Source organism: Rattus rattus, chromosome 14, assembly GCF_011064425.1.
Source record: "Rattus rattus isolate New Zealand chromosome 14, Rrattus_CSIRO_v1, whole genome shotgun sequence".
Lineage (NCBI taxonomy): Eukaryota > Metazoa > Chordata > Mammalia > Rodentia > Muridae > Rattus > Rattus rattus.
The window spans coordinates 53,469,398-53,493,824 of record NC_046167.1 but is presented as its reverse complement, the minus strand read 5'-3'; the positions used below and the strand labels follow the sequence as shown (position 1 = coordinate 53,493,824).

The 24,427-nt window shown below is 43.2% G+C and overlaps 2 protein-coding genes across 2 annotated transcripts in view; one reads left to right on the top strand and one right to left on the bottom strand.

Moving 5' to 3' along the window:
- Positions 1 to 815: 815 nt before the first annotated feature.
- Positions 816 to 23,169, top strand: LOC116883435 (enoyl-CoA delta isomerase 3, peroxisomal-like). The gene is made up of 9 exons (XM_032884574.1): positions 816 to 977; positions 4,164 to 4,241; positions 4,559 to 4,747; positions 6,559 to 6,628; positions 8,917 to 9,016; positions 9,982 to 10,102; positions 15,355 to 15,444; positions 21,716 to 21,859; positions 22,859 to 23,169. Exons 2-9 carry the CDS (start codon positions 4,185 to 4,187, stop codon positions 23,012 to 23,014), a joined length of 927 nt encoding a protein of 308 aa, XP_032740465.1. The 5' UTR covers positions 816 to 977; positions 4,164 to 4,184; the 3' UTR covers positions 23,015 to 23,169.
- C14H6orf201 (chromosome 14 C6orf201 homolog) overlaps positions 8,801 to 24,427 on the bottom strand; it is a 44,788-nt gene continuing 29,161 nt past the window's right edge. Inside the window, exons 4-5 of the mRNA XM_032884572.1 lie at positions 12,243 to 12,324; positions 8,801 to 8,832 (exon numbers count right to left, since the gene is read on the bottom strand). Of these exons, the coding sequence (XP_032740463.1) occupies positions 12,247 to 12,324 (78 nt within the window). The 3' untranslated portion in view covers positions 8,801 to 8,832; positions 12,243 to 12,246. The remainder of the gene's footprint in view (positions 8,833 to 12,242; positions 12,325 to 24,427) is intronic.

Genomic DNA, 24,427 nt, shown 5'->3' with positions numbered 1-24,427 from the left:
CCTAGGCTCTAACCTCATAGGTAGCAATGAATAGCCTAGTAAGAGCATCAGTGGAAGGGGAAGCCCTTGGTCCCGCCAAGACTGAACCCCCAGTGAACGTGATTGTTGGGGGGAGGGCTGTAATGTGGGGAGGATGGGGAGGGGAACATCCATCTAGAAGGGGAGGAGAAGGGTTAGGGGTAAGTTGGCCGGGAAACCAGGAAAGGGAATAACAATTGAAATGTAAATAAGAAATACCCAAGTTAATAAAGATGGGGGTGGGGGAAAGAAAGCCAGAGAGTCTGGGCACCCCATTTCTGAACGGAAAGTATAGACTGGAATGTCCACTGTAATCCAAGCACTTAACAGGCTGAGACAGGAAGATCAACACAAGTTTAAGTCAGGCATTTATCGTGAGGTTTTTGCCTCAAAACTAATGTTTTAAAATAAAAAAGAGCCGAACGCCTCGGTACACCCCTGCACCCAGCACGCTGCTGAAAATTCCAACCTTGTCTAAGTTCAGTACCCTCCCCTCTATGCCTAGCACCGAGTCCTCTGCCTCCTGCCCCTCAAAAACCCAACACCTTGGCAAACAAACCCCTGTACCTTGTTCTTTGACTTCAGTTCCCAGAAACCAGTGGGTGCTGCACTCTGCACCCACACGCCCTTCTCTGCCCAAAGCTCACTGTTTTCTTAGGCCAGAGTCACATGTCCTACCTCTTGCCTTCTCTACCCCTGCAACTTTATGCAAGTACGGATTCCAGAAACCCTCTCACGCCCAACTCAGGCCACGCCCCCAGCCCCACCCATTCCTCATTGGCTGGTCTTAGTAAGTTCTTCCTGGAGTCCTTGGTTCCACCCAGGATTCACTTCTGGATCTGCCCCTGCCCAGTTCCTCCCGCTGATTCCAGCCATTCTTAAGCATCTAGGCTCATACTGTCCTCGGGGTTAGCTTTCGCTTCCGTGACTGGAAGAGTGGTGCGGTGCTGGTGTCCGAGGTAAGCTTGCAGCCTCGACTGTCCTGGCTGAAGTCGCCAGCGGGGTTTGTCGACAGAGCCGCTCGCTCTGTCATTTGACCGGGCTAGCAGAACAGAAGGAAATTCCTTTGGGGGGGGGGTTCCCAGCGAGAGAGCTCTATAGAGTGACCTCGCATGTCCGTCCTACACCAAGTCCGGAAGAGTAAGAATGGACGTGCTCAGGCCTCTGGTCGAGACTGGACCAGCAGGGAGCGCGGGTGCCTGAAGCACTCAGGCTTGTAGGCGCAACCTGGAACTTCCTAGGGGATGTAGTGCTTAGGCCAAGATGACACTTTGTCCAAGCACCAATTGCTAGTTAGCAGAGCGCCACAGATGTGCAATCGTTTTTATCACCAGCATGAGTTTCAAGCAACCGGTTCGCTAAATTGAGAGAGGTGGTCCAAAAGTCAAAACCTACACTCCTGAATAAATCTGTACCAGTCGGTGGGAAGTTGCTTTAAATGAGCCTTTGTAGGACATTTTGTTTGTTTGTTTGTTTTTAAGCACCATACCCTTTGGTCCCAGGAGAGCTTTTGTTTGTTTGGTTGGGGGTTTGTTTGTTTTGGTTTGGGTTTTTGGCTTTTCTAGACAGGTCTCTTGTTGAGGTCCTGGAGTCCTAGAGTTTGCTCTGTAGACCAGGCTGGCCTCAAACTCAGAGATCCACCTGCCTCTCTGTCCCAAGTGCTAGGATTAAAGGTGTGATCCACCACTGCCAGACCCAGGACATTTTAAAACATCGTTCTTTTCTCCTTGGAATGCCCCTTGTCAGATTCAAATAAAATATAGTCCCCCCCCCCTCCTCCTTCTTCTTCTTTTGGAGGAAAAAATCTGTAGACAGATTTTATTCAGGAATCAATTTGAAGCTAGATTGTTGGGACAGCAAGGAGAAAATATAAATAATATGGCATTTTGCTCTGTAGGGTTTGGGACAAATCAGCAATCATGCTGAAGAAACGAAGGGCTAAGAACAAATAGAGACTACAAACACTGTTTGTAATCTCTGCAAGTCGTTAGTTTCCCAGTGGCTCAGGGAACCTGGGCAGATCAATGCTGAGAGCCAGTCAGCAGGACTTTGAAAATGCAATGATGGAGGACCCAGGCAGCAAAGTGAAGCTAAAACTCTACACACTGTATAAGCTATGTAAGCCTGAGATCTGGCATTGTTTATGTGTATGGGGTCCAGGGGTGGGAGGGGGCTGGAGAGACTTACTGCTCCTCTGAGAGGATCCAGGTTTGGTTTTCAGCACCCACACTCCTACTCACAGCTGCCTATAACCCTAGTTACAGACCTCTGTGGTCACAAGGCGTGTTCCTGATATACATACATACATACATACATACATACATACAGGCAAAGCATTCATTTACATAGAAATATCATACATGTTTGAGCTCGTAACATGCAGCTTGAATGTTTGATTTGCATGACTGACCCATTTTGGGACTCATGTATGTAGGCTTTCGTTTATTTTGCTCTTTATATTAAAATCTCTCCTAAATAAGAAAATGGAAAAGATTTAACAGTCAGATGTTTGGTTCCTTGTTTTATTCCCCTCTGATTAGAATAAATCCACAGAAAAGGTATTTTGGGACAACTGGAGAAGTTGAATATGGACTGAGTATTAGCCACTATTATTTAGTTGCTAAATAAGAGTGGTGTAGAGGTTATTGTTAATAGTGCCATTGACTGCATCATAAAGTGTGCTTTAAGAAATGCATGGTAAGTATTCAAAGCTTGAGTGGTGTGTGGGATGTTTTAGATTTCTTGCAATAAGCACAAAAGAAAAAGTAAGCAAAGTGCATATTATCAATTTTAATAAGTTTTCAATTGAATTAATTGCCTGTTGTAACTCATCTCTTTTTTTTTGTGAATGTTTGAGGTCTGTTATAATATTGAGAAAGTTGTGATGTTTAAGATGTCCTTGGTGTATCTGCTACCCTGAACTCCTGTATCATCTTTAATTACTTACTAGATGACTAGCATGGGTACCTGTCATGAGTGTGTACAGTGTATACTATACTTGTCCCAAAATACTGCCCTCCTGCTTGCCGTGTACCTTTGTATACATGGAGAGTCTAGTGGATTCCAGACCAGGGTGGTATTAGGTTAGGCAAGTTTGCCTGTGAGAATTCTGGCAAAAAGTGGACATTGAACCTATAAAGAGCTTCTTTGTTGGCCCAGTCTCTGTACATACTATTCATGTACCTATCAATCTAGGAACTCCGTAAGTCCCTAACTCTTGGGAAGAGGATGTTAGAAGACACAGTTCTTTTCCTCTGAGCTCTATCCTGTGAGCTTCTGACCTGGCCTTACTTAGTTTGTATCTTTTCCCTGGGAGGAACTGGAACTGTGAATACCCCAGCTTGCAGGGTTATCATGAATCTTTCTGGTGGATTATTGAACTGAGGCGATGGTGAGAACACCCTCCCCAGCACCCTCCAGCCTTGCAATTCATGTCAGAAGTGGAGGCAGTTAGAAGGGAAAGGGAAGATGGTGAACTTGGTTCACTGAGACATCCCAGGTCACCCCCTTTAGGGCAACTTTGTCTGTGTGAAGTCAGTGTCTCCAGCACCTGGGATTTCCAAAGCTTCCTCTGTCTTCTGTTAACTAACTCTATTACAACATCCAAGCCAGGCCTTGGTGGCCCACACTTTTAATCCCAGCAGAGGCAGAGGCAGAGGCAGGTGGATCTCTGAGTTCCAGGCCTGTCAGGTCTACAGCAAGTTGGACAGCCAGGGCTACACAGAGAAACCCTGTCTCCAAAAAACAATTTAAAATTTAAATGGTTTAAAATTTATAAAAAGTAGCTGAGTGGAACATTTTGTTCATCTCAAGATACTCACCCCACCCACCCTCTAATAAAATTAGTTTTCTTTTTATTTCCTGAAATTCCTGAAGACCCCATCCCTACCTGCAGTAGCTACAGCCCTATTGAGCAGTGAGCAGGAGCTTACCAGTGTATTTCTGATTTGTCTTCATGGAGTTTAAGACACAGTGTGGATTCCCCAAATGTCCCTTGACTTTTGAAAACTAACTCAGTATTTTTTACTTCCTATGAAAGCTGTGATCACAAATTCGATATTATTGAACCTCAGGGTTTTCAGAGTCACTCACTCAAAGGCTTTCTCTTGTATATTGCATATTAATCCCTGATGTGCTTTCCACAGGCCACAGAAGGACCCTGCACTATGCCTAAACCAGGTGTGTTTGACTTTGACAATAAAGCCAAGCGGGATGCACAGAAGGTAAACTTAATGTTATTGACTCGAGCACAATCGACTTGGTTTCTCAGTAATGGCTATCAGTGGAGCCTTTACAGTTTTCTGAAGTTCTTTTTCTCGTTACTCTCACCAAGACTGGGCTTATGCTCACAACCTTGCCTCAGCCTCCCAGTGACTGGAATTACACATATGGGTCACCTCTCCCACTGCTACTGAAGTCGTGATGTTCCTCTATCGAATCAAAGCCACTGCTTTTGGCTGCATAGCTGTTTTTATTAGCATAGTACGCTTCTCAAATTACTTGTTTTGAAAACTGAAGGTCTTTGTCACCTACTCCTCAGGAAACTGCCAGGCAGAACTATGTGGACCTCAAATCCAGTTTGAGTTCCTCATCTGAAACCTCGAGCCAGGGAAAGGGTGGAGCTGATGGGAAAGCCCAAGAGTCTAAGGACATCCTGGTAACGTCTGAAGATGGCATCACAACGATCACGTTCAATCGGCCCTCCAAAAAGAACGCCATAAGCTTCCAGGTGATGCTCCTGCCCAGGCACTGGACACCTTTTTCTTTACTTCTATTTCTTTTACTCATGGAACTGTAGAATGTCAGCATTATTTCTGTTTTTGTGGAAGATAATTAGAGCATTTGGCTTCACTCAGCAGAACTTGGCCCTGTTTAGGATGTGTATATTTCTGGGAGGCTTTACATATCCAGAAGTCAATGAAGCTTTGCTGTAAATGGAAGCAGAGTCGGTTAAATCAGTCTCAGGGAAAAGGCATTACTAGCGGATACACTGAGGACCCCGAAGGGGAGCATAAACCATCCCAGAGTGTTTTCACATCACTTTCCTTTGCTTGTGGACCCTAATTTTGTACAAGAAGCTGGGGGAGGAGAGAAAAATTTATAAAAGAAGAAGACGGGAAGAGAGGAAAGTAAGGAAGGGGAGGGGAGGAAAGAAGAGGGGGGAGGAGAGGAGAGGCGAGGAGAAGGGAAAAGAGGAGAGGAGAGGAGAGGAAAGGGGAAGAGAGGAGGAGGAGAGGAGAGGAGAGGAGAGGAGGACAGGGGAGGGGGGGGACAGGGGAGGGGGAGGAGGGGGAGGGGAGGAGGAGAGGGAAGGGAGGGAGGAGAGGAGAAGGGAGGAGAGGAAGGAAGTTCATTTTCAGCAAAGCAATAATAGCCCTGTCTGAATGAGCTGTTTCATTGGGCAATTTAAAATTTCCCCTTGAACTGCACCGATACTAAGTTAATCACTTGAGCCCTCCTCCTTAATAATGGTCACTTATCAGATGCTTGGAGCTGAACTGGAGAATAAAAGCTGCCATCCTCATTGTGGGACCCTGTGCTAATTTGAAATGTTAAGATTCTTGTAAAGTTGCTTGAACACCTTCCAACTGATACAGCGTTTAATTCTGAGAACTTTGTGTTTGCCCCAAATCATTTCTGTGTACCTGTAGAATTTCAGCCCTTCCGGCAGAGAGGACCCTGTCTCTGTTACTTAGCAAAATAGTTCAGCAGGTTAAGAAGTAACTTGGTAAGTTCTTACATCTGGTAAGCAGGAGAATCTAAATTGATCCATCTCTTTCCTGGCCCTGGTTCTAACCAGTCACTGTGGCAGTGTCTCCTTTACTGTGATTCTCAGAAAGTATTTTCCATCCCCCGCCTTGAGGGAAACAGTCACACCATTTTACATACTTTTACTTTTCCAGTATCTTTATAAACACCCACCCTCCTCCTCACTTGTTCCCACTTTGGATTTTATTAAAGTAAAACCTATACCAATTTTGAAAACATACTAAAACTATGGCAGGATTTTCAGAACATTCAGTGGACAGTGCCCTTGTGCCCTCGCAGTGTCTCAGGAGTCCTGCCTCTGGCATTAGTTGTCACTTCCCAGACTGCACAGGGCACTTACCCTTTCTTGAAGCCACAGCTGAGATGCTGTTCCAGGGACAGTTTTCCCAGCCACCTTCCCTCTTACTTGCTGGAGGGAACCTCAAGAGTTCTAGCAAGCCGTGTGCTGGCCATGCCCTTGCCTTACCCATCCCTGTTGGAACACATTAACTGTTCAGCCACAGAGCGAAAGGACTGGGTCTCTTCTGTTCAGTTTTGGACAAAGTGGTTATTTGGTACTTCTGCCACAGCACCTGTGCATCATGTGCGCCCAGGAATTGTCAGGGGAATGAACATCTTCTCAGGCAGCCTCTGTTTTGGTATCTAAACACAATCTCTAAGACCGTTTAGCGCTGTGTTGAGAGAAGGCTTTCAGACTGATACAGTGACTCCACCCACTGGATGGTCGATCTCATTTTTATTGTTCTTCTATCTGCCTTTTCATTCATGTAGATGTATAAGGATATTATGCTCGCACTTAAAAATGCCAGCACGGATAACTCTGTCATAACTGTTTTCACAGGTAAGATACTCAAACTTTTTACTCAATTTCTGCTTGAGGGAGTCTCTTAGTATGCAAGGAACTGACCAATATCGCTTGAAGGTTTTTTCTAGTATGCAGTGGTCTAATTTATAAATGTCCCATAATATCATGGATGTAAGACAAGTACTCTTTGATACTTATTGTGATAAATCGTATGCCCCGACTTGACTGACATAGTCAAGCTTATTGTATCTGTCACAAGAGTCAGGACAGAAAACAACTCAGTTGTCCAAAGATGGATGAATAAGGCAGCTTTTGTCTATCCATAGATTCTCCTAAACAATGAAAAGAAATCACAGCCTGATAGAAACAAACATGTAGAGGAGTTTTAAAAGAAGGTTTAACAAAATCGTCAAAATAAGAGTAAATGTTTGGTTCAACTCATGTGAGTTTTATGGTAGTAAACCCAAGTTCTACTCTCTTGACAGAGTCTAAAAGTAACTTCACTGGGGCATCTGGGATGGAAGGGCTTGGGAAAAAAAAATGTCTGGAACATTCTGAGGTGTCAGTACAGTAGCCCCTCTTAACTCAGTGTTTCTTTCTGTGGTTTTGTCTCCCAGAATTTCAGTTATGTGCCATCACCCTCAGTCTAGAAATAACTAGAAGTTTCTAGAAAATTAGCAGTATGTCTTCAATAAACCTTATATAGTATTGTTATTTTTAAAGTTTGTTGTTGTAAATATCTTACTCAACCTACCTTCTTAACTTTGTCACAGGTATATATGTACAGTCTTTCTCAGTGTCTCCTGAGAATTAGTTCCATGACTCTCATCAACAGAGGACTTCACACACACACACACACACACACACACACACACACACACACACACATACACACACGTTACCTGTGTATGTTCATGTAGTATTTGCATAGAAGGCCCACACACTCCATCTACTTTAAGTTCACTCTGGGAGTCTAATAGTGCTTAACACCGAGTGATGCTATGTCAGAATTCATTACATTGTTTAGAAGTGAACAGTCACAAGAAAAAATGTCTGTGAATATTCAGTATAGGTGTGTTTGTTTGCCCTCAAATGATTTCTCTTGGTTGAATCCATAAATGTAAAACCTGAAAACAGAGAGGATCAATTAGAAAGGAAAAAACCCAATACATACTTTAAAGCCTGGTACAATCCCCGTGCCTCAGGGATTTGTGAACCATCTTGGGATGTTTCCCCAGAGGATAAGGGGGAACCACTGTGTCTTGTTTTGCTGCATTATCACTCCAGTTTCTACTATTATCAAAAGTATTTAATGGTGCTAGGGAAGTAGCCGGAGTTAGAGTGCTTGCCTATCGTGCAAGACGCCCCAGATTTGATCCCCAGCATGGGCATGGTGACACAGGACGATAATATGGTGGTCAGTAACTGGGGAAAGGAGCTAAGGGTCATCCTCAATGACATTAGGAATTTGAGACCAACCTGGGCTACTTGAGACGACTTCTTAAAATAAAACTCAATAAGTAGTAGCCATTTCCATTGTCTGGGATCAATGAAAGGAGAGGCCCTTGGTCCTGTATAAGCTCCATTCTCCAGTGTAGGGGAATGCCAGGGTAGTGGGGTGGGAGTGAGTAGGTAGGTAGAGGAGCACCCTCATAGAAGCAGGAGGAGGAGGGATGGAATAGGAGGGTTCCAGGGGGGGGGAAAACTGGGAAAGGAGATAATATTTGAAATATAAATACATAAAATATCCAATAAAAAGTAGCCATTTCATGGTGGGCAAACTTGGCTTTAATAAACACAACCTTCAAGTGGCTCTTAACACAGAGACAATGGTTCTTACTGTAGACAGTCCCTCACAGTCTATCTACTCGTCATAACTATAGCAGCTCCCCCTGTACTCACTTCTTTCTCTGCTTCAGCCCTGGGAGCTCTTCTTTCAGTCTGCTGTGTACTCCCTAGAGACCTCAGTCACAGAACCTTCTTAGCACTGGTTCCTTTCTACCAGCCTTGCCTATTCTTCAGCTCTCAGTGCCACTGTACCTGCCATCCCTTCCTGAGCAAGCTCAGTCCTAAAACCCTGATAGACCAGCCCCATCCCATCTCTGTATGTAGTCACACCGTGTCCAGTTACTTACGTTCTTTAACATCCACATCTCGATAGTCCCAGGTGTGTTAATGAGACTCGCCAGTGTTCTTCAAGTGGGTGGCCCAGAGCCCTGCACATAGCAGATACACAACGGCTGTAGAATGAGTTGCTATATGAGGGAATCGAGCCTTCCACTGAAGGTGTGTGATTATTAAAGTGTTGACTGTATTGTTTGCAGGAGTTGGTGACTACTACAGCAGTGGGAATGATCTAAGAAATTTCATTAATCTTGCCGGTGAAATACAGGACAAGGTCATAATGTGTACTGCACTATTGAGGTAAGAGTGACAAAGTCAGATCCCAAGGTGTTCATTCTTTTTTTTTTTTCTCCATTTTCCTATGTGTTGTTTTGCATGTGTGTAAACCTAGGTGTGTGTGTGTGTGTGTGTATGTGTGTGTGTATGTGTGTGTGTATGTGTGTGTGTGTGTGTAGGTGAATGTGTGTGTGTCAGGTCTTGGGTAGACAATAATCTCTTATTGCTTTTGCACTTTATTTATTGAGACCTGTCTCATTCAAATGCCAACATCACTTGTATGACTGGTCTTGTAGCTGGTTTGCTCTAGGTTCCTATCTTCACCTTCTGAGGCCAGAAGGACAAGCAGGCCTCCACACCCACCCAGAATTTATTTGGGTTCTTGGGCTCCAAACTTCACTCCAGTCCTCCTACTTGATTGACAGGTGTTGTAAATGATGAGTCATCTCCTCAGCCTCCTTAAGAGAGCTCACTCTTGACACATCAGTACAATGCCCACTCATCTGCTGACACACTGCATTGTGATTCCCCATCAGCTTCCTCTCTTCATCCTGCCCTCTCCATGGGATTGACTGGAAAGTGAGAAAGAGCAGCGGGAGTGTGAGTTCTCACGCATGCGTGGTGTGAACAGCAGTGCAGACAGTGCCAGTGAACGCTGGCAGCATACTGGGAGTAGTCTTGGAAGTTGTCGAAGGAGGCCTGAGGCTTCAGCTTCCCTGTCCTCTGAGTCTCTCGGTCTCCCTGTGCTGGAAGGTGGGGTCATGCACTCAGTCATCCTACCTGACCCCCTTGGTCACAGCTGGACGACAGTCTTGAACTCACAGCCCAGAGCGTGGAGTCATGGCCTGATATTCCCTTAGGTGCAGTTTATAGGGATCCTCAACCAATCTGGAGAGGCGACTCTATAAAGTGATATCACATCTATACATTTCTATAGTTAGTGGTACCACTTTGGTATGTTTAATGATTTTCTATTTCCATTTCTTTAGGGAATTTGTAAACACTTTTATAGACTTTCCCAAGCCTCTGGTTGCAGTAGTAAATGGCCCAGCTGTGGGAATCTCTGTCACCCTTCTGGGACTATTTGATGCCGTCTATGCATCGGACAGGGTAAGTCTCCTTCCACAGACATAGGTCAATCAGTGTCCTGACTGTGGCTCTCACTAAGTATATTACAGGGGACTAACGGTTGTGTGCTGGTTAGTTGGTTTTTGTCAACTTGACACAAACTACAGTTACTTGTTAAGAGGGAACCTCAATTGAGGAAGTTTTTCCTTCTTCAGATTGGTCCATGGGCATGTTTGTGGGGGCATTTCCTTGGTAAATGATTGATGTGGGAGGGCCCAGCCCACTATGGGCCAAGCCATCACTGGCCAAGTGGTCCTGGGTTGTATAAGAAAGCAGGCTGAGCAGACCAGTAAGCACTGTTCCTCCCTGCTTCCCGCCTCTGCTTCTGCTTGTGTTCCTGCTGTGGCTTCCCTCAGTGATGGACTGTAAGCTGTAACCCAAATAAACCCCTCTCTCTCCTGTTGCTTTTGGTCAGTGTTTCGTCACAGCAACAGAAAGCAGAGCGAGACAGTGGTGGGTGCAGTAGTTTAGACAGTGGTGGGTGCCGTGGTTTAGACAGTGGTGGGTGCCGTGGTTTAGACAGTGGTGGGTGCAGTAGTTTAGATAGTTCTTAAAGAATTAGTCTGACTTGACAGATGTTGGTCCTTTTTCATTGATTTTCTTGTATTATTACACTTGTAGTTTTTTAAATATTGCCTCAATTCTGGTAGCTCTGTCTTTTGATCAGAGTTTAGTATTTATTCAATCTTTATTTTTCATACTACCTCCACGTGACTGAAAGCGTGTGTGAGAAGAACTAACCTCTGTACAGGTTGCCTGATCCTCATTTCCTGGTTCACAGAGCCTAGTATTTAGGCTTCTAAAATGAAAAGAGACTGTGTCCATTTACTTCTACCCCTCCATTGCAGATTAGAAAATGAAAGCCTGGAGCAGTCTTGAGTCCACAACCCAGCTCAGAACCATGTTCACCATTGTATTTAATATTTTAATTTTTGGTCTTGCTATAGTCTTTCTCTGTGATGGCCAAAAGTAAAATGTTTTTGAACATAGGCAAAATACAAAGAAAAAGATTTAAGTTTAAAAACTTGAGAGTAGGGTTTTGATCAATAGTGGAGAGTTTAACTAATATAAGGCTCTGAATTGTGTCCTCAGCAACATCAGAGAGAGAAAGGAAGGGAAGGAAGGACAGAAGGAGAGGGAGGCAGGGAGCGAGGACAGAAGAAAGGAAACATTGTTAGTTGATAGCGATGTGACTGAGGGGCGAGATAGTAGATACATAAGGCCAGAGAATCTAATATTCAGCCTGAGGATTATATTCAATATTAGTGGACTATGTCTAGTAAGTTTGCCAAATTAATAGATTATGGCTGTCCATGTCTGGGTTGTGACAATGTGAGGTATCTGGTTCCATTAAAGTGGCTGTTTGCTTATATGTATCTCATAGTAGCATGTGGTTTAACCTTAAATACACACTGTGAAATTTATTATTGGGGGGGGAACCACTCAGATATAAACCAGTGCTAGCTAGCATTTGCTCCCCATCACTTAAATCTCACTGGTCCCTGACTCCTGAAACTGAGGCTCTTTCTGATTTGTGTTATTGTAAACATAGATGTGATGATAATTGCTTTAGCACTTTAGTCTAGATCACTGATCCCAGACTTATAGGCCAGTAGCCCCAGGTTTTTCTGGAGCCTTCTCCTTAGAAGGTGGTAAAGGTTCCTGGTCAACCACTGAAGAGATTCCCTAGGTTTTTACTGACCTCATAAACAAACACTGTAGTGAACAAGGGGCTCACATCCAACCCTATTAAGGTACCCGTCACCATGCTGTCTGTCTGTGATGGATACTGGTCTTAAATACAGCTAGGGCTAAACATGCTAGTAGCTTCTCTGCCAGCAAATGAACCGCTTCTGTGTGAGTTTTAAATGTGCTCAATAGGTGTTTGCATGCTCACCGTGTGTGGATACTCTGTTAATAATACACATTACACATATGCACATTTTATACAATGCACAGCAGCCCTATGAGGTCATTCTAGGTTTACAGATAGAAGAACCTGTCACAGGAAGGGTAAGGAACTACCCCACAGCCTTTAACCAGTCTGTTGTTAGAGCCTCCGCCCTTAACTGCAGCCACCATTCTATCTCTGCAAATAAACATTACATAGGTTTCTATGTACCTGTTTATGGCTCCTTAGCTATGGATGCTTTTCTTTTTTTTTCTGCGTGTATTTTTGAAGGATATCTTGTTGGCCAAGTTTTCTGGTGTGAAAAGAAAAGTGACATTAATGAGAGTATTTTACGTTTTTATTTGCATGCTATTTATATATTCTCACAAATATGCATTAAATACTGTGTCTTACTGTCAGAAATGAAAGCATTTGTCTACTTATATCAGTAATTGTCTTTTAAAATATTTCTTATTCATAAAAAAGAAGCATGTGTTGGCTTATACCTGTAATCCCAACACTTCGAAAGTTGAGGCAGGAAGGTTGTTATGCATTTGAGGCCAGCTGGTCTGGGCTATAGAGTAAGACCCTGTCTCACTGAAAAAAAAATGTTTTCTTAAGTATAAAAAAATGAATGTGCTTATCATCTCAATCCCAATACTGAAACTGACTGTGGGTCTGAAGAAGGCAGGAGACCACTAGGGCAAAATGGAGACAAATGGAAGGTTAAGAAAACAATTTTTCAATTCACCAACAGAAAGCTCATCATTCCAAAATATTAAAGTATATCCATAAAGCAATCAGTTAAGAATCCAGTGTAAAAATGGGCAGTGAGGAGAGAAGGCACACAAGGAGTGAAACATGCTGGCTCTTTAAACCCTGAGAGAGAACATTAAAAATAGCCTGCTTCTCTAAGGCGCAGGGAAGACAGCTCATCAAGCCATGGGAAATGTGTTACCTTGTGTCATGGCCCAGGTTTAAAGCCTGGGACCCACATGGTGGAAGGAGAGAACCTACTCTGTCTTCTAACCTTCACACACAGACACACAGACACACAGACACACACAGACAGACACACACACACACCACATACACATATACAGAGCATACAATAAATAGATAAATTGATAGATGGATGGGTGGTGGGTGGATGGATGGATGAATAGATGGATGAATAGACAGACCAACAGACAGACAGAAAAGTTTAATAAGTTTGAATTGGATGTAGATGCTGGCTGTAATGGTATATGAGAGCAATCCTACTACTTAGGAAGTAGAAAAGGAGTTGGTTATCTTTGGCCTTATAGCAAGTTCAAGACCACCCTACATGAGACACTCTTCACCCTTCTTCACCTCTACCACTCCCCACACAGGAAAAAAAGCCATCGGGGTATGACATCTCATGCCTGTAACCCTAGCACTCTTGTGGGAGACTGAAGCAAGAGCACTGCTCTAACACTTAGGCCAGCCTGTGCTGCCCAGCAAGACCCTTCATCCAAACATTATTTTTTATTTAAAGGGAAATATAAGCCACAGAGAGTAGAAATTCTTTCCATGATGCTTACTTGTAACCTGTGTCTATAAGGAATTCTTACAATTCAAAAAAAAAAGCAAATAGTTTAACTTTAAAATAGTGACAAACAAGTTATCATGTTTCACTAAAGATGCTATTCCCATGGTTGTTCACTGTACAAAAAATATTCTCAACATCGTCAGTCATAATGATATCATATCAATATCATAAAGGTTATGTAAACTGAAAAGATGTGGCACCACCATGTACATAGTGGTGTGATTAGGCTACTAAGCTGGACAAAGACATGGGCTCTACTACCTCAGTGTGGGTTGTCCATGGCAGTCACGGTGGGCAAGAGGTCAGCAACCTCTTTAAGAGAAGCACACACTTTTCTCACAGCCAGTGGTTCCACTCCAAGGTAGACCCATGAGACTTGAAAGTGTGCATTCCATAGGATACCTGAACAGAAGTATTCACAACTACTTTTTTGACTCAATTGAAAAAAGATTTGTTTTACAGCTTCACTGGGGTATTTTTTCCCCAGATATAAACTTTATTCCATTTGACAGCATATGAAAATTTAAACTTAAAAAGAAAAAGGGAAACCTGCAGTCTTTGTAAGTCAAACAAAGCGAAAGTTTTAGTTTTAAATGGTCTGCAAAAAATAGTTTAGTGGTACAAACTGAACTCCTGTAGGCCTACAAGAAGTTTGCAATCTTCGAAAAAGTTAAAACCGCCTTCAAGATAACTTTTTATATTTAAATGTACACAAGTATTTACGTAACTAAAAACAACTTATTAAACAACATAGCTTGTATCTCAACTACTGCTTTCCTGTGGAAAAGAAATACTAAAGAAGATTTTTGTAAAAACATTAAACTATCATTTATAACTTTATTGTCTTATCGAAAACACTTTGCAGTGGCTTACTGCCTAAAAATTCCTCACTGGGGTATTATTAACTAGTGCTAATTGTATGTATTATATCAAGCAATTCTATGGCTCGTGACCAATAGTAGCCCCAAAAGTGGAAACAGTGCATGTAGAGGAGGAAATGACAATAGAACCACACAGCAACAGGATCAGAAACAACAAAGAGGCTACCAGTACCCAGCAGTGCATGGGTGGGGCCCAAAGCTAAGTGACAGGAGCAAGGAACAGAGGCCTGTTGGATATGGAATTCCATGAATGTAATGTTCTAGAACAGGGCGAAATAGCAGGAATAGAGAGAAGATAGTGGTGCGTGTGGCCAATAGATAGAAAGGATTGTTCCCAGAAGCCATAAGGGAACTTTCCAGTTAGAAGATAATGGGTCTGGTGATGATGGTACAGTTTTCTCTTTGTAAACATACATTGATAAAGCACGATAAAGGAGTTGTGTGTATGCAGAATAACACTTATTAGTTTAAATATCTTCATCCATTCACGCTAGTGAACTACCACAGATAAGAGCACGGGCTGCTCCTCTAGGATCTGGGTTCAGCTCTGAGTGTTCACATATCTATCTGACTCCAGTCACAGGGGATCTGATGCCTTCTTAGGGCCTCCATGGTACTGCATATATGCGGTGCACTGAAGTGCATGCAGGCAAAATAGCCGTGCACATAAAATAAAAATGAAAGGAAGGAGAAAGAAAAGAACAGTGAGATGGGCATAGTAATATATCCCTACTAATTCTAGGACTTGAGAGGCTACGGTAGGAATGGTGAAATTCTAGGCTACGTGTGTGTGTGTGTGTGTGTGTGTGTGTGTGTGTGTGTACAAACTGTAAAGTTAAAATAAAATAATTACTCAAGTGATTTCCTTTTCTTCCCCCATCCCAACTAGGCAACATTTCATACTCCATTCATTCACCTCGGCCAGAACCCGGAGGCCTGCTCCTCTTACACATTTCCGAAGATGATGGGCTCAGCAAAGGTAACTTAAAAAAAAACTTAAAATGTAGGTGTTGCTGAGGCAATCCTATATTCTGTCTTCTTTCCCTAGGGCAAAGCTTTAAGGATGACTACTTGTCCTGTGACAAGGAGGAACCAGGCTAAGGGGCAATCTGAGATAAGGGAAGGGTTAGGACATTCTCTGCGATTCCTAATGTAGGGGCAGTGTCTGGCCAGCTGGTGACTGATAGCTGGAAGCACAGGTAACAACATAAGACCTTGGAATGTGTTTACATTTCTAAAAGAGAAATTGCAACTGTAAAGAGGACATTTGCCCATCGGCCTCAGTGTTTATATTTCTATAAAAACTGTGATATAAGCCACCCCCTGTATCTCTTCATTCACATGCTTAGAGCTCAACACTAGAACAGCCAACCAGACAAGACACTTTTGAATGTTTCCAAATTAACCCTGTGGCCATAATTTTTCTTCACACCTCCATCCTACCCCACCTTGTTATCATTTACAGTACAAACAGAAAACCATAGCTACTAGGGGTTCCCATCATTGTAAGCGAAGGGTCCAGGGGTGCCTGGAAGAGAATGGGGGACAAGGGACAAGGGACGTCCAAGAAGGACGCCAAGACAAGAGTCTGATCAAGGCGACAATTTTATTTTTCCCCAAGGCTGAATTTATACCGTAACATGGGTAACAGAGGGAGGGGGGAAGTGAGAAACATTGACGCAGGCCAAGGACACAATATTCGTGTGGTCAGGGAGTAGGCTGATGTTGACAGGTTGTCAGAAAAGTCACAGGTTTGTCATATCTATTAGTCAGCAGGATGTCTTTATCATATAATTATTTTTCTTGACCACCAGATTTGTATTAGTCTACTGCAGCTGGCTGGGGATTTTCTATGAACCTAGTCATACTTAATTCTAACATCAACAATGGAGGGCTTCAAGGGCATCGCTCCCAGCATCTCCCCCTTCCTTATAGTCAAATGAAAAGGTGGCCAAATGGCCGTGCTGTCCTGGAATGAGCCCCTCGGGAACTGCGTCTGTCTTAGGTTGGAGTGATATTTGTCACATGGCCAAGAGAATCTTGTGGCCAGGGTCTGTCATGGGATAAGACAGCAGCTAATGGTGGCCCTCCTGTCTTAGGCCCTTTATTCGTGAATATATCACTCTCTTACCCATAATTGACTGTCCGGCTCAGCACGCAGGGGTGACAATTCGTTGATTTTTCAGCAAAGGCATCAGGACAGCAGGCAGAAAAGAATGTTGCCCTCATTTGGCTTAAGAACAAAAATGTCCTTGCCTGAGCAGGGAGGAGATGTGTAGGTGAGCTTGGCCATCATCAAAGCATCCTCCATAGCCAGCCTGTGATAATATACCTGAATAGGTTTTGCTGCTATATTATCTACCCGTTGCTTAATAAAGCTGGTTAAATGATTAAATGTCCAAGGGCCAAAAGATATAAGCAAAAGAAGGCCTACTAGGGGGTCCAACAGAGACCAATTTTGATATCAGTTCTCAGCTTTTTCTTTCTCATTTTCTCTTTTCTAAGCCTTCTCTGACTTGTTTCATGCTTTCTTTAACCATATTCTAAGACACAGAAAATATCCAAGCACTGCCTTTCTCTCACAAACCAGAATTCACAGTGATTACTCAAAATTGAGAAATTAAAGGTAAAAAGCCAACCAGAAATAAGTACACTTGTTCGCATATACAGTTTACATAAAAGGGGGGCCAGACAATTGTTCTTTTTGATTAACCTCTGACTCCTAAAGACAGTGTGAGTCAAAATTAAAATAGATACACTTAAAATACTGCTTCATATTTGATAGACATGGAAGTTTAAAATTGAATGAATTTATATGATTATAAATATTTACCATGAAATATCACAGAAGGGATGCCACCAGGCAGAGAATTACAATTTTAACTGATATTAAACATCTTAAATAATTTGGAGAAACCTCAGCACTGAGTTATAACCATCAGGAAAAAAATAAAGACATACATAGGTATCCCGTGCATGTTATGTAAGAAATAAGCAAACCCCAACTCAGTACAGTACAGTATCAATGACTGAAAGTTAAATAATATGTTGAAACATAGAAGGAAAAATAACATGTTGATTGACATTGTTGAAATTCCCAAAATAATTCCAATAGACAATTCAATTTTGTTTCATGTAACAATCATAATTGTTTTATCCAAAAAGCCAAACCCTACAAAAGGTATCACATTGTAGAAGAATAAATACATATCTCAGCTGTCCTGAAGTGGGTGGCAGAGCTTCCAGTTCTTCTTGTGCGACGGCAGTGGACTCGAATCGGTGCAGTTCTTTGAGCAAGCAGCTCCTCTCGGTGGAGTGCAGGCTGTAGATGAAGTCGCGTGTGTGCCCTGTGCCGTGTTCAGTGCCTCCCTGGGCTCCTTCTTTGGATCAGTGCCCAGAAGTGGGGGAGTAGGAGTGTCCAGGTTCTTTTAACAATTTTATGGTAAATATAATCCCTGTATCAGCACCTGATTGAAACATTCTAAGACCCCAAGTATATCCACGTGTCCAATCCAGGTTTCAAACCTCGGAGGTAAATTTAATATTTAGGGGGATGCACCATCCCCTTGTTTTAGAATTAGAACCTTCACAACAGGAATCTGGGACATGTATATTAGTAGGATGGGAGATATAAGTCAAAACAACACAGCGTATTAGGTGATAAAATTCTTAAGAACAGAGGAAAGGGGCCCAGGCAAGAAAGCTAGGGGGTGGCCTGGTGAGAACTGGTAGAACAACCAGATCAGGTGACAAATAGCATTCAGTCACACAGCTAAATGAGGAAGCTTTCTTGGGACGAAAAGGCCATTGTAAAATAAATGCAAGCTTTGTGCCTGTGAAACAGAAAGGCAAGCAGAGGGACAGCCGGTCTGTTACTGGCTGTCTCTCTGGACTTAGATTCTCTCTTAAGGAGTACCTCCCTTCAGTGTCAGCTCGGTGGCTCTGCCTCTCAAGAGAGGCCAAAAAGGTCAGGAAGGAAGGACGACAGTCCAGTCTCCCCCGCCGGTCTCTAAGGCCAATTTTGTCAAGGTCTCTTTTAGAGTTCTATTTATCTTTTTCACCTGCCCTGAACTCTGTAGTCTCTTCGGGGGTGTGGGTAAGGCTGAATCTGGAAGGGGCATTTCTTGCTCTGAAGAGAGCAAGAAGGAAGGAGTGCCACCCAGTCTGTGCCAGTCTCCATGGTCAATTTGGTCAGGGTCTCTTTTAGGATTTTATTTATTCTCTCTACCTGTCCTGTCTTTTAGCTCTCTTTAGCTCTGTAGCTTCCTCTTCTTTTTGTCTCTTTTCTTCCCTAGCTTCCTGCTCTTTTTGCCTTCTTTCCTCTTTCTCTTCCTCAGTCTCTCTGTTATGCTATCTTCTGCATCTTCCTCTACAGCTACTAGATGCTGTCCACTTATGTGCACAGACCCTGAACCACACTTCAACTTTATTTTCTCTGCAACTTACACTAACTCTCTCAGCAACTTATCTTAAGTTTCTGTAACTTTCTCTTTATATCTTTTCTTTATCTTAGCCAGATTGGTGGGGCATTTGTTAGCCCCTCGGAGACCCACCCTTGGAACCTGGCGGTAGACCTGGAGCACTGCCTACCTTCAGGGGTATTGAAATCAACAGTCAGGAGTGAGGGTCTTCCATCCATGTCTGGAACATTCTTTCTGGCCTCTAGTAGGATTCTGTCTTTCCTTGGTGGTAAAGCAGACCTGTAACAGTTACTAACAAGCATCTAGATGCCAAGTGGCTGACATAAGAATTGTAACCGGTTCACGTGGGACTTTCAGGACCTCAGTAGCAGCCCTTTATCAAACTGTCTCATTGGGTTAGAGGGCCATGGAAAAGAAAATATTTATCCTGACCTTGGCCACAGCCTCCAGTTGGAGTAAGTGAAGAGCCGGTGCCAAGACTTTCTCCTCTTATCATCCTAGAGTAAAGCCTGTTCTGTCTGGCAAAACAAAGTTCCTTGAAGTCTCCTGCAGACTCTTTCTGAAACTACTTTAGGGGCTCCCCTGCCCCCCAACCTGGGCATTTTGACCACAGGGGCAGGAACTGACTGCTGCAGGGATAGGATCAGAGGCACTCTCTATGTCAATGATGACTAACGGGGAAGGTTACTTAATGTTGGAGACTGACGCCTCTCCTGGAATAGGGCCAGCAGATAAGGCAGGCTCCCTTAAAGAACTTCTCTTAATGAACTCTCTTCTTTTGTGAGCAAGTGTTGAAGGTCTGGCCACTGAAGGCAGCAACTGGAATTTTTTTTTCCTCAGGGCAAGGAGTTCAAAAGGAGGGGCATCTCTCCTTGGGGAGGAGGCTCAAGAGAGAAAGACAAACTCCCTAGCAGAAAACGATTTCTCTCAAGCAAATTATTTCCAAGTTAAGCACCAAGAGGACCAAGTAAAACTCTCTGACAAACAAAACAAACAGTTCCATGATTTCAAACACAATCGTCAGTCCAAGTCTAAAAACAAAACAAAAGCCCAAAAGACACTCAACAATACCACAGAAAACAAACTAGACAAACAAGACCAAGACAAGGTGTCCTATAAGCGATTTCCACAGATGCCTGATACCTTCAGTACCTGACCCAAACTGCAGCTTAACCTTAGCTGCTTCTGGGATGAGGCAGACTGTCTGATCCCACCTCTCAACGGAATTCCAGAATGTCCTCTAGATTCCTTTCTCCTCCTAGAGCATCCATTAGGTCCTGTAGCCTGTGACAACTAGCATGTCTGCCTGTCACAGCCATAAGCCCCTCATAGGACCCATATCGACCACCTAAGGGACTCTAAACCCTCTCTGAAGTGACTCAAATCCTCCAGACAGCGGACACGGACAACACAAGACAACATGAAACAAAGACAAGACATGACACAGAGACAAAACAGAAAGTAACACAGAACACAAAACACAGATTTGCTCGAGCTTACCTCCAATCTCTTCACCAATTGTGGTCTGTGGGGAGCGCAATTCCTGGCAGGTGCGCCAAAATGTTTTAAGACTCAATAGTAGCCTTACCTCAGGAGTGCCACCCACAGAGCACAGATTGACAAAGTGACTGCTGCAATAGCATGAGGATATAAGGTTTTTAATCCACGTATGTGGGGTTGCTCATCCATGCAGGGAAAGGCAACCTTGAACCCAAAAAGCACACAATTTTTATTCATTACAAAGGGCAAATTTCAGCAACAAGGTTAGTCAATCCATTAAACAATCACTAACTCTGCACTATCCTTTGTGTCAATTGTCCCCTCCTGGGGGAACTATGAACAAATATTTCATACAAAATCTAAGAATTTTTTTAAATTTTTAAAAAATGTTTTAACCCTATTCTTTACATCCTGAGTGACTCCCTGAGTCCTGTCACAAAAGGTGACTGTAGAATGCTTGTCCCATCACTTACCACTGAGATCTGCGTCCTTCGGGGAGAAACACACACCAAGCCTCTGAACCAAGGTCGGGTGGTCCATGGTTGCCAGAAGCGGGGGAGCAAAGGCTCTGAGGGGGAGCAAAGGCTCCGACAAACAAGGAAGACAGGCCTGTCTATTCACAGGGGACGATGTTCTCCTCCAGGAGACCTCCAAACAGCCCCACGTTGGGCGCCATTTGTAAGCAAAGGGTCCAGGGGTGTCTGGAAGAGAATGGGGGACAAGGGACACAAAGAAGGACGCCAAGACAAGAGTCTGATCAAGGCGACAACTTTATTTTTCCCCAAGGCTGAATTTATACCATAACACGGGTAACAGAGGGAGGGGGGAAGTGAGAAACATTTACGCAGACCAAGGACACAATATTCGTGTGGTCAGGGAGTAGGCTGATGTTGACAGGTTGTCAGAAAAGTTACAGGTTTGTCATATCTATTAGTCAGCAGGATGTCTTTATCATATTATTATTTTTTTCTTGACCACTAGATTTGTATTAGTCTTCTGCAGCTGGCTGGGGATTTTCCATGAACCTAGTCATACTTAATTCTAACATCAACAATGGAGGGTTTCAAGGGCATCACTCCCAACATGTCATGTCTGCCATAGGCTTCCCTTCTTGCCACTTCCCTTCTGGCCTCTCAAGAAGCAAAAACAGTTATGGTCTCAGCTGTTTGCAGACCCTTGTCCAATGAGGCCATCAACTTCCCCATTCTTGGAAAAGACAAGCAACCCAGGAGCCATGAGGACATCTGTGTCTCCCAAAAGCTGGCTGTTTTGGAGTCAACCGAAGCCTTGCTTTATGAAGCTAGAGTCCCATCTTGCTTTGCCTTGCAGGCAGCTGAGATGCTTCTCTTTGGGAAGAAACTCACAGCAAGAGAGGCTTGGGCTCAAGGCCTTGTCACTGAAGTTTTCCCTGAAAGCACTTTTGAGACAGAAGTCTGGACCAGGCTGAAAACATATGCGAAGCTTTCACCAAACGTTAGTATTGGGGTTTTATTTTGGGGAACCAGGAAAACGATTTCCAAAGGGGAAAATGTGCCTCAGGGGGACACAAAGATAAAAAAGATAAGACATATCTCTAGTTGGCTTAAAGGCGTCTAGATTTGGGGTCTAAAATTACTATTATGTTGGGAATTTGATTTTTTTTAAAAGAACTCACCAGATAGGTATTTCATTTCTGTGCTAAAAGGCAAAGGGGAATAATCCCAGGGGGGTGCCAATAGACACCCAGTTCTTTTACTTTGGAATTCAGGTGGGAGGTGAAGAGGTTGAGTATATTTAAGAGATCCTCTCTCTACAGCAGTTCTGTTTGTGTAAGTAGCAGCTAGTGGCCTATCGTTCTTACATTTCTGCTGTTGAGTGAGTGATCCTGGAACCAGAAGCTTTCCACATAGGGCTGTTTAGAGATGTGCAGTGAGCCGGCCTGCCTCACACTCACTGTTAGTGATCTCTACATACTCGGGGTTGGGAAGCAGTGTGTCCCATTACACATGGTTCAGAAGGATTTAATAGGATCAGTTTGTTAAAGCAGAGGAAGTCAATAGTAATCTATCTTGAGAGCTGGACAGATGGCTCAGCAGCCGAGAGCACCAGCTGCTGTTCCAGAGAACCATACTTAATTTCTAGCATATACATAGTAGTTCACCATCTGTAACTCCAGATCCATTTCTCTTCTGGCCTCTGTAGGCACCGCATGCACATAGCACACAGACACATGAGCAGACAAAACACTCATACACACAAATAAAAATTAAAAACACAATTTGCCAGGAATAGACATGTACACCTTTAAGCCCAACACTTACCAAAGAGAGGAAGGTGTATCTCTATGAGTTTGGGGCCAGTCTAGTCTACACAGTGTGTTTCAGACTGGCCAAGGTCACATAGTGAGACCCTGCCTCAAAAACAAAAAGGAATAGTGCAATATCATTCCTGTTTGAATAATTTTTAACATTGTTGTTGGTTCTGTTTCATCAGGGAATGAGAGTTTTCAAAGAGTTAATCAGAAACCACGAGAGACAAAAGCTATACACTGTTAATGCTGAAGAATGTGCTTTGGGCCAGGAAAGGCTGATGTCAGAGGAGTGGAAGGATGCACTCAGAAACTTCTTGTCCAGAAAGGCAAAGCTGTGAAGACCATGAGAGCAGCTAGACTTCTCAGGGGAAGGATGCGCTGTGAGTTCCAGTTTCAAGTGCCTGAACTACACACACTCCTCTGTGCCCCTTTTGATTACCAGTTACGATGAGTGTGCTTCAGTTATAAACAATAAAAACTTCCATAAAACCATCCTTAAGAATTCATGTAGGATAGCCAGGGTTGACCTAACCCGGGGGTGGGTGGGTGATAGACTTCTACAATGAAAACTTTAAATCTCTGAACAAAGAGATAGAGAAAAATACTAGAAAAAAAAATGGAAAGACAACCTATGGTCATGCATTGATAGAATTAATACTGTAAAAATGATTATTCTACCAAAACCCATCTATAGATTCAATGTCATCCCAGTCAAAAATCCCCATTTAGTTTGTCATAGAAATAGGTATAAATCTATTTTCTAAAATTCCTATGAATTAAAGACCCCAGTATAACCAAAATGAGCCTGTAGAAAAAGAGCAGAGCCATAGAAATGACCATTTCAGACCTCAAAATATACCACAGAGCCAAAGTAGTAAAAGCAATATGGCTCCAGTACAAAAAGTACATGTTGATAGAACAAAATCAAACTAGAGTACATGTAACTATAACCTGCTAGTATTTAACAAACATGCCAAAATATATACTGGAGAAAAGACAGCGCCATCAACAAATGGAACTGGAAAACCCAGATAACCACTTGGAGAAGAATGAAATTAGACCTATACCTATCGCCTTGCATGGAAACTAACACCAAATGGACCAAAGACATAAGTATGGGTCCTCAAGCACTGAGACTGCTGGAAGAGAACACAGGCAGTGCTATTGATGATATAGGTGTAGGGAAGGACTTTCTGAATAAGACCCCATTTACCCAGGATTTGAGGCCAATAATTGGCAGATGGGACCTCATAAAACTATTTCAAACAGTCTGGAAAGTGTGGAGAACCCTCAAAAGACTAAGAATAAATCTACCATATGACTCAGCTTTACCAGTCCTCAGCAAATACCCAATGGTCTCCATATTCTATTCCACAGATGCTCAGCCATGTTCCTGGCTGCCCTATTCACAATGACTGGGAAATGGAAACAACCTGTCCAAAGAGACACCATGACTGAGGCAGTATATAAAAGAAAGCATTTAATTGGGAGCTTGCTTAGTGTTTGTAAATCCATGATCACTATGATAGGGACATGCAGCAGATAGCATGACAGCAGATAGACAGGCATTACACTGTAGCAGTAGCTAAGAGTGTATATCCTGGTCTGTATGTTAGAGAGAGATGGGTGGTATTGAACCTGTCATGGGCTTTTCAAATCTTCCAACAAGGCCTCACCTCTTAATCCTTCCAAAATAGTTCCACCAAATATGGACCAAACATTCAAATAGATGAGCCCTTTGGGGGCATTCC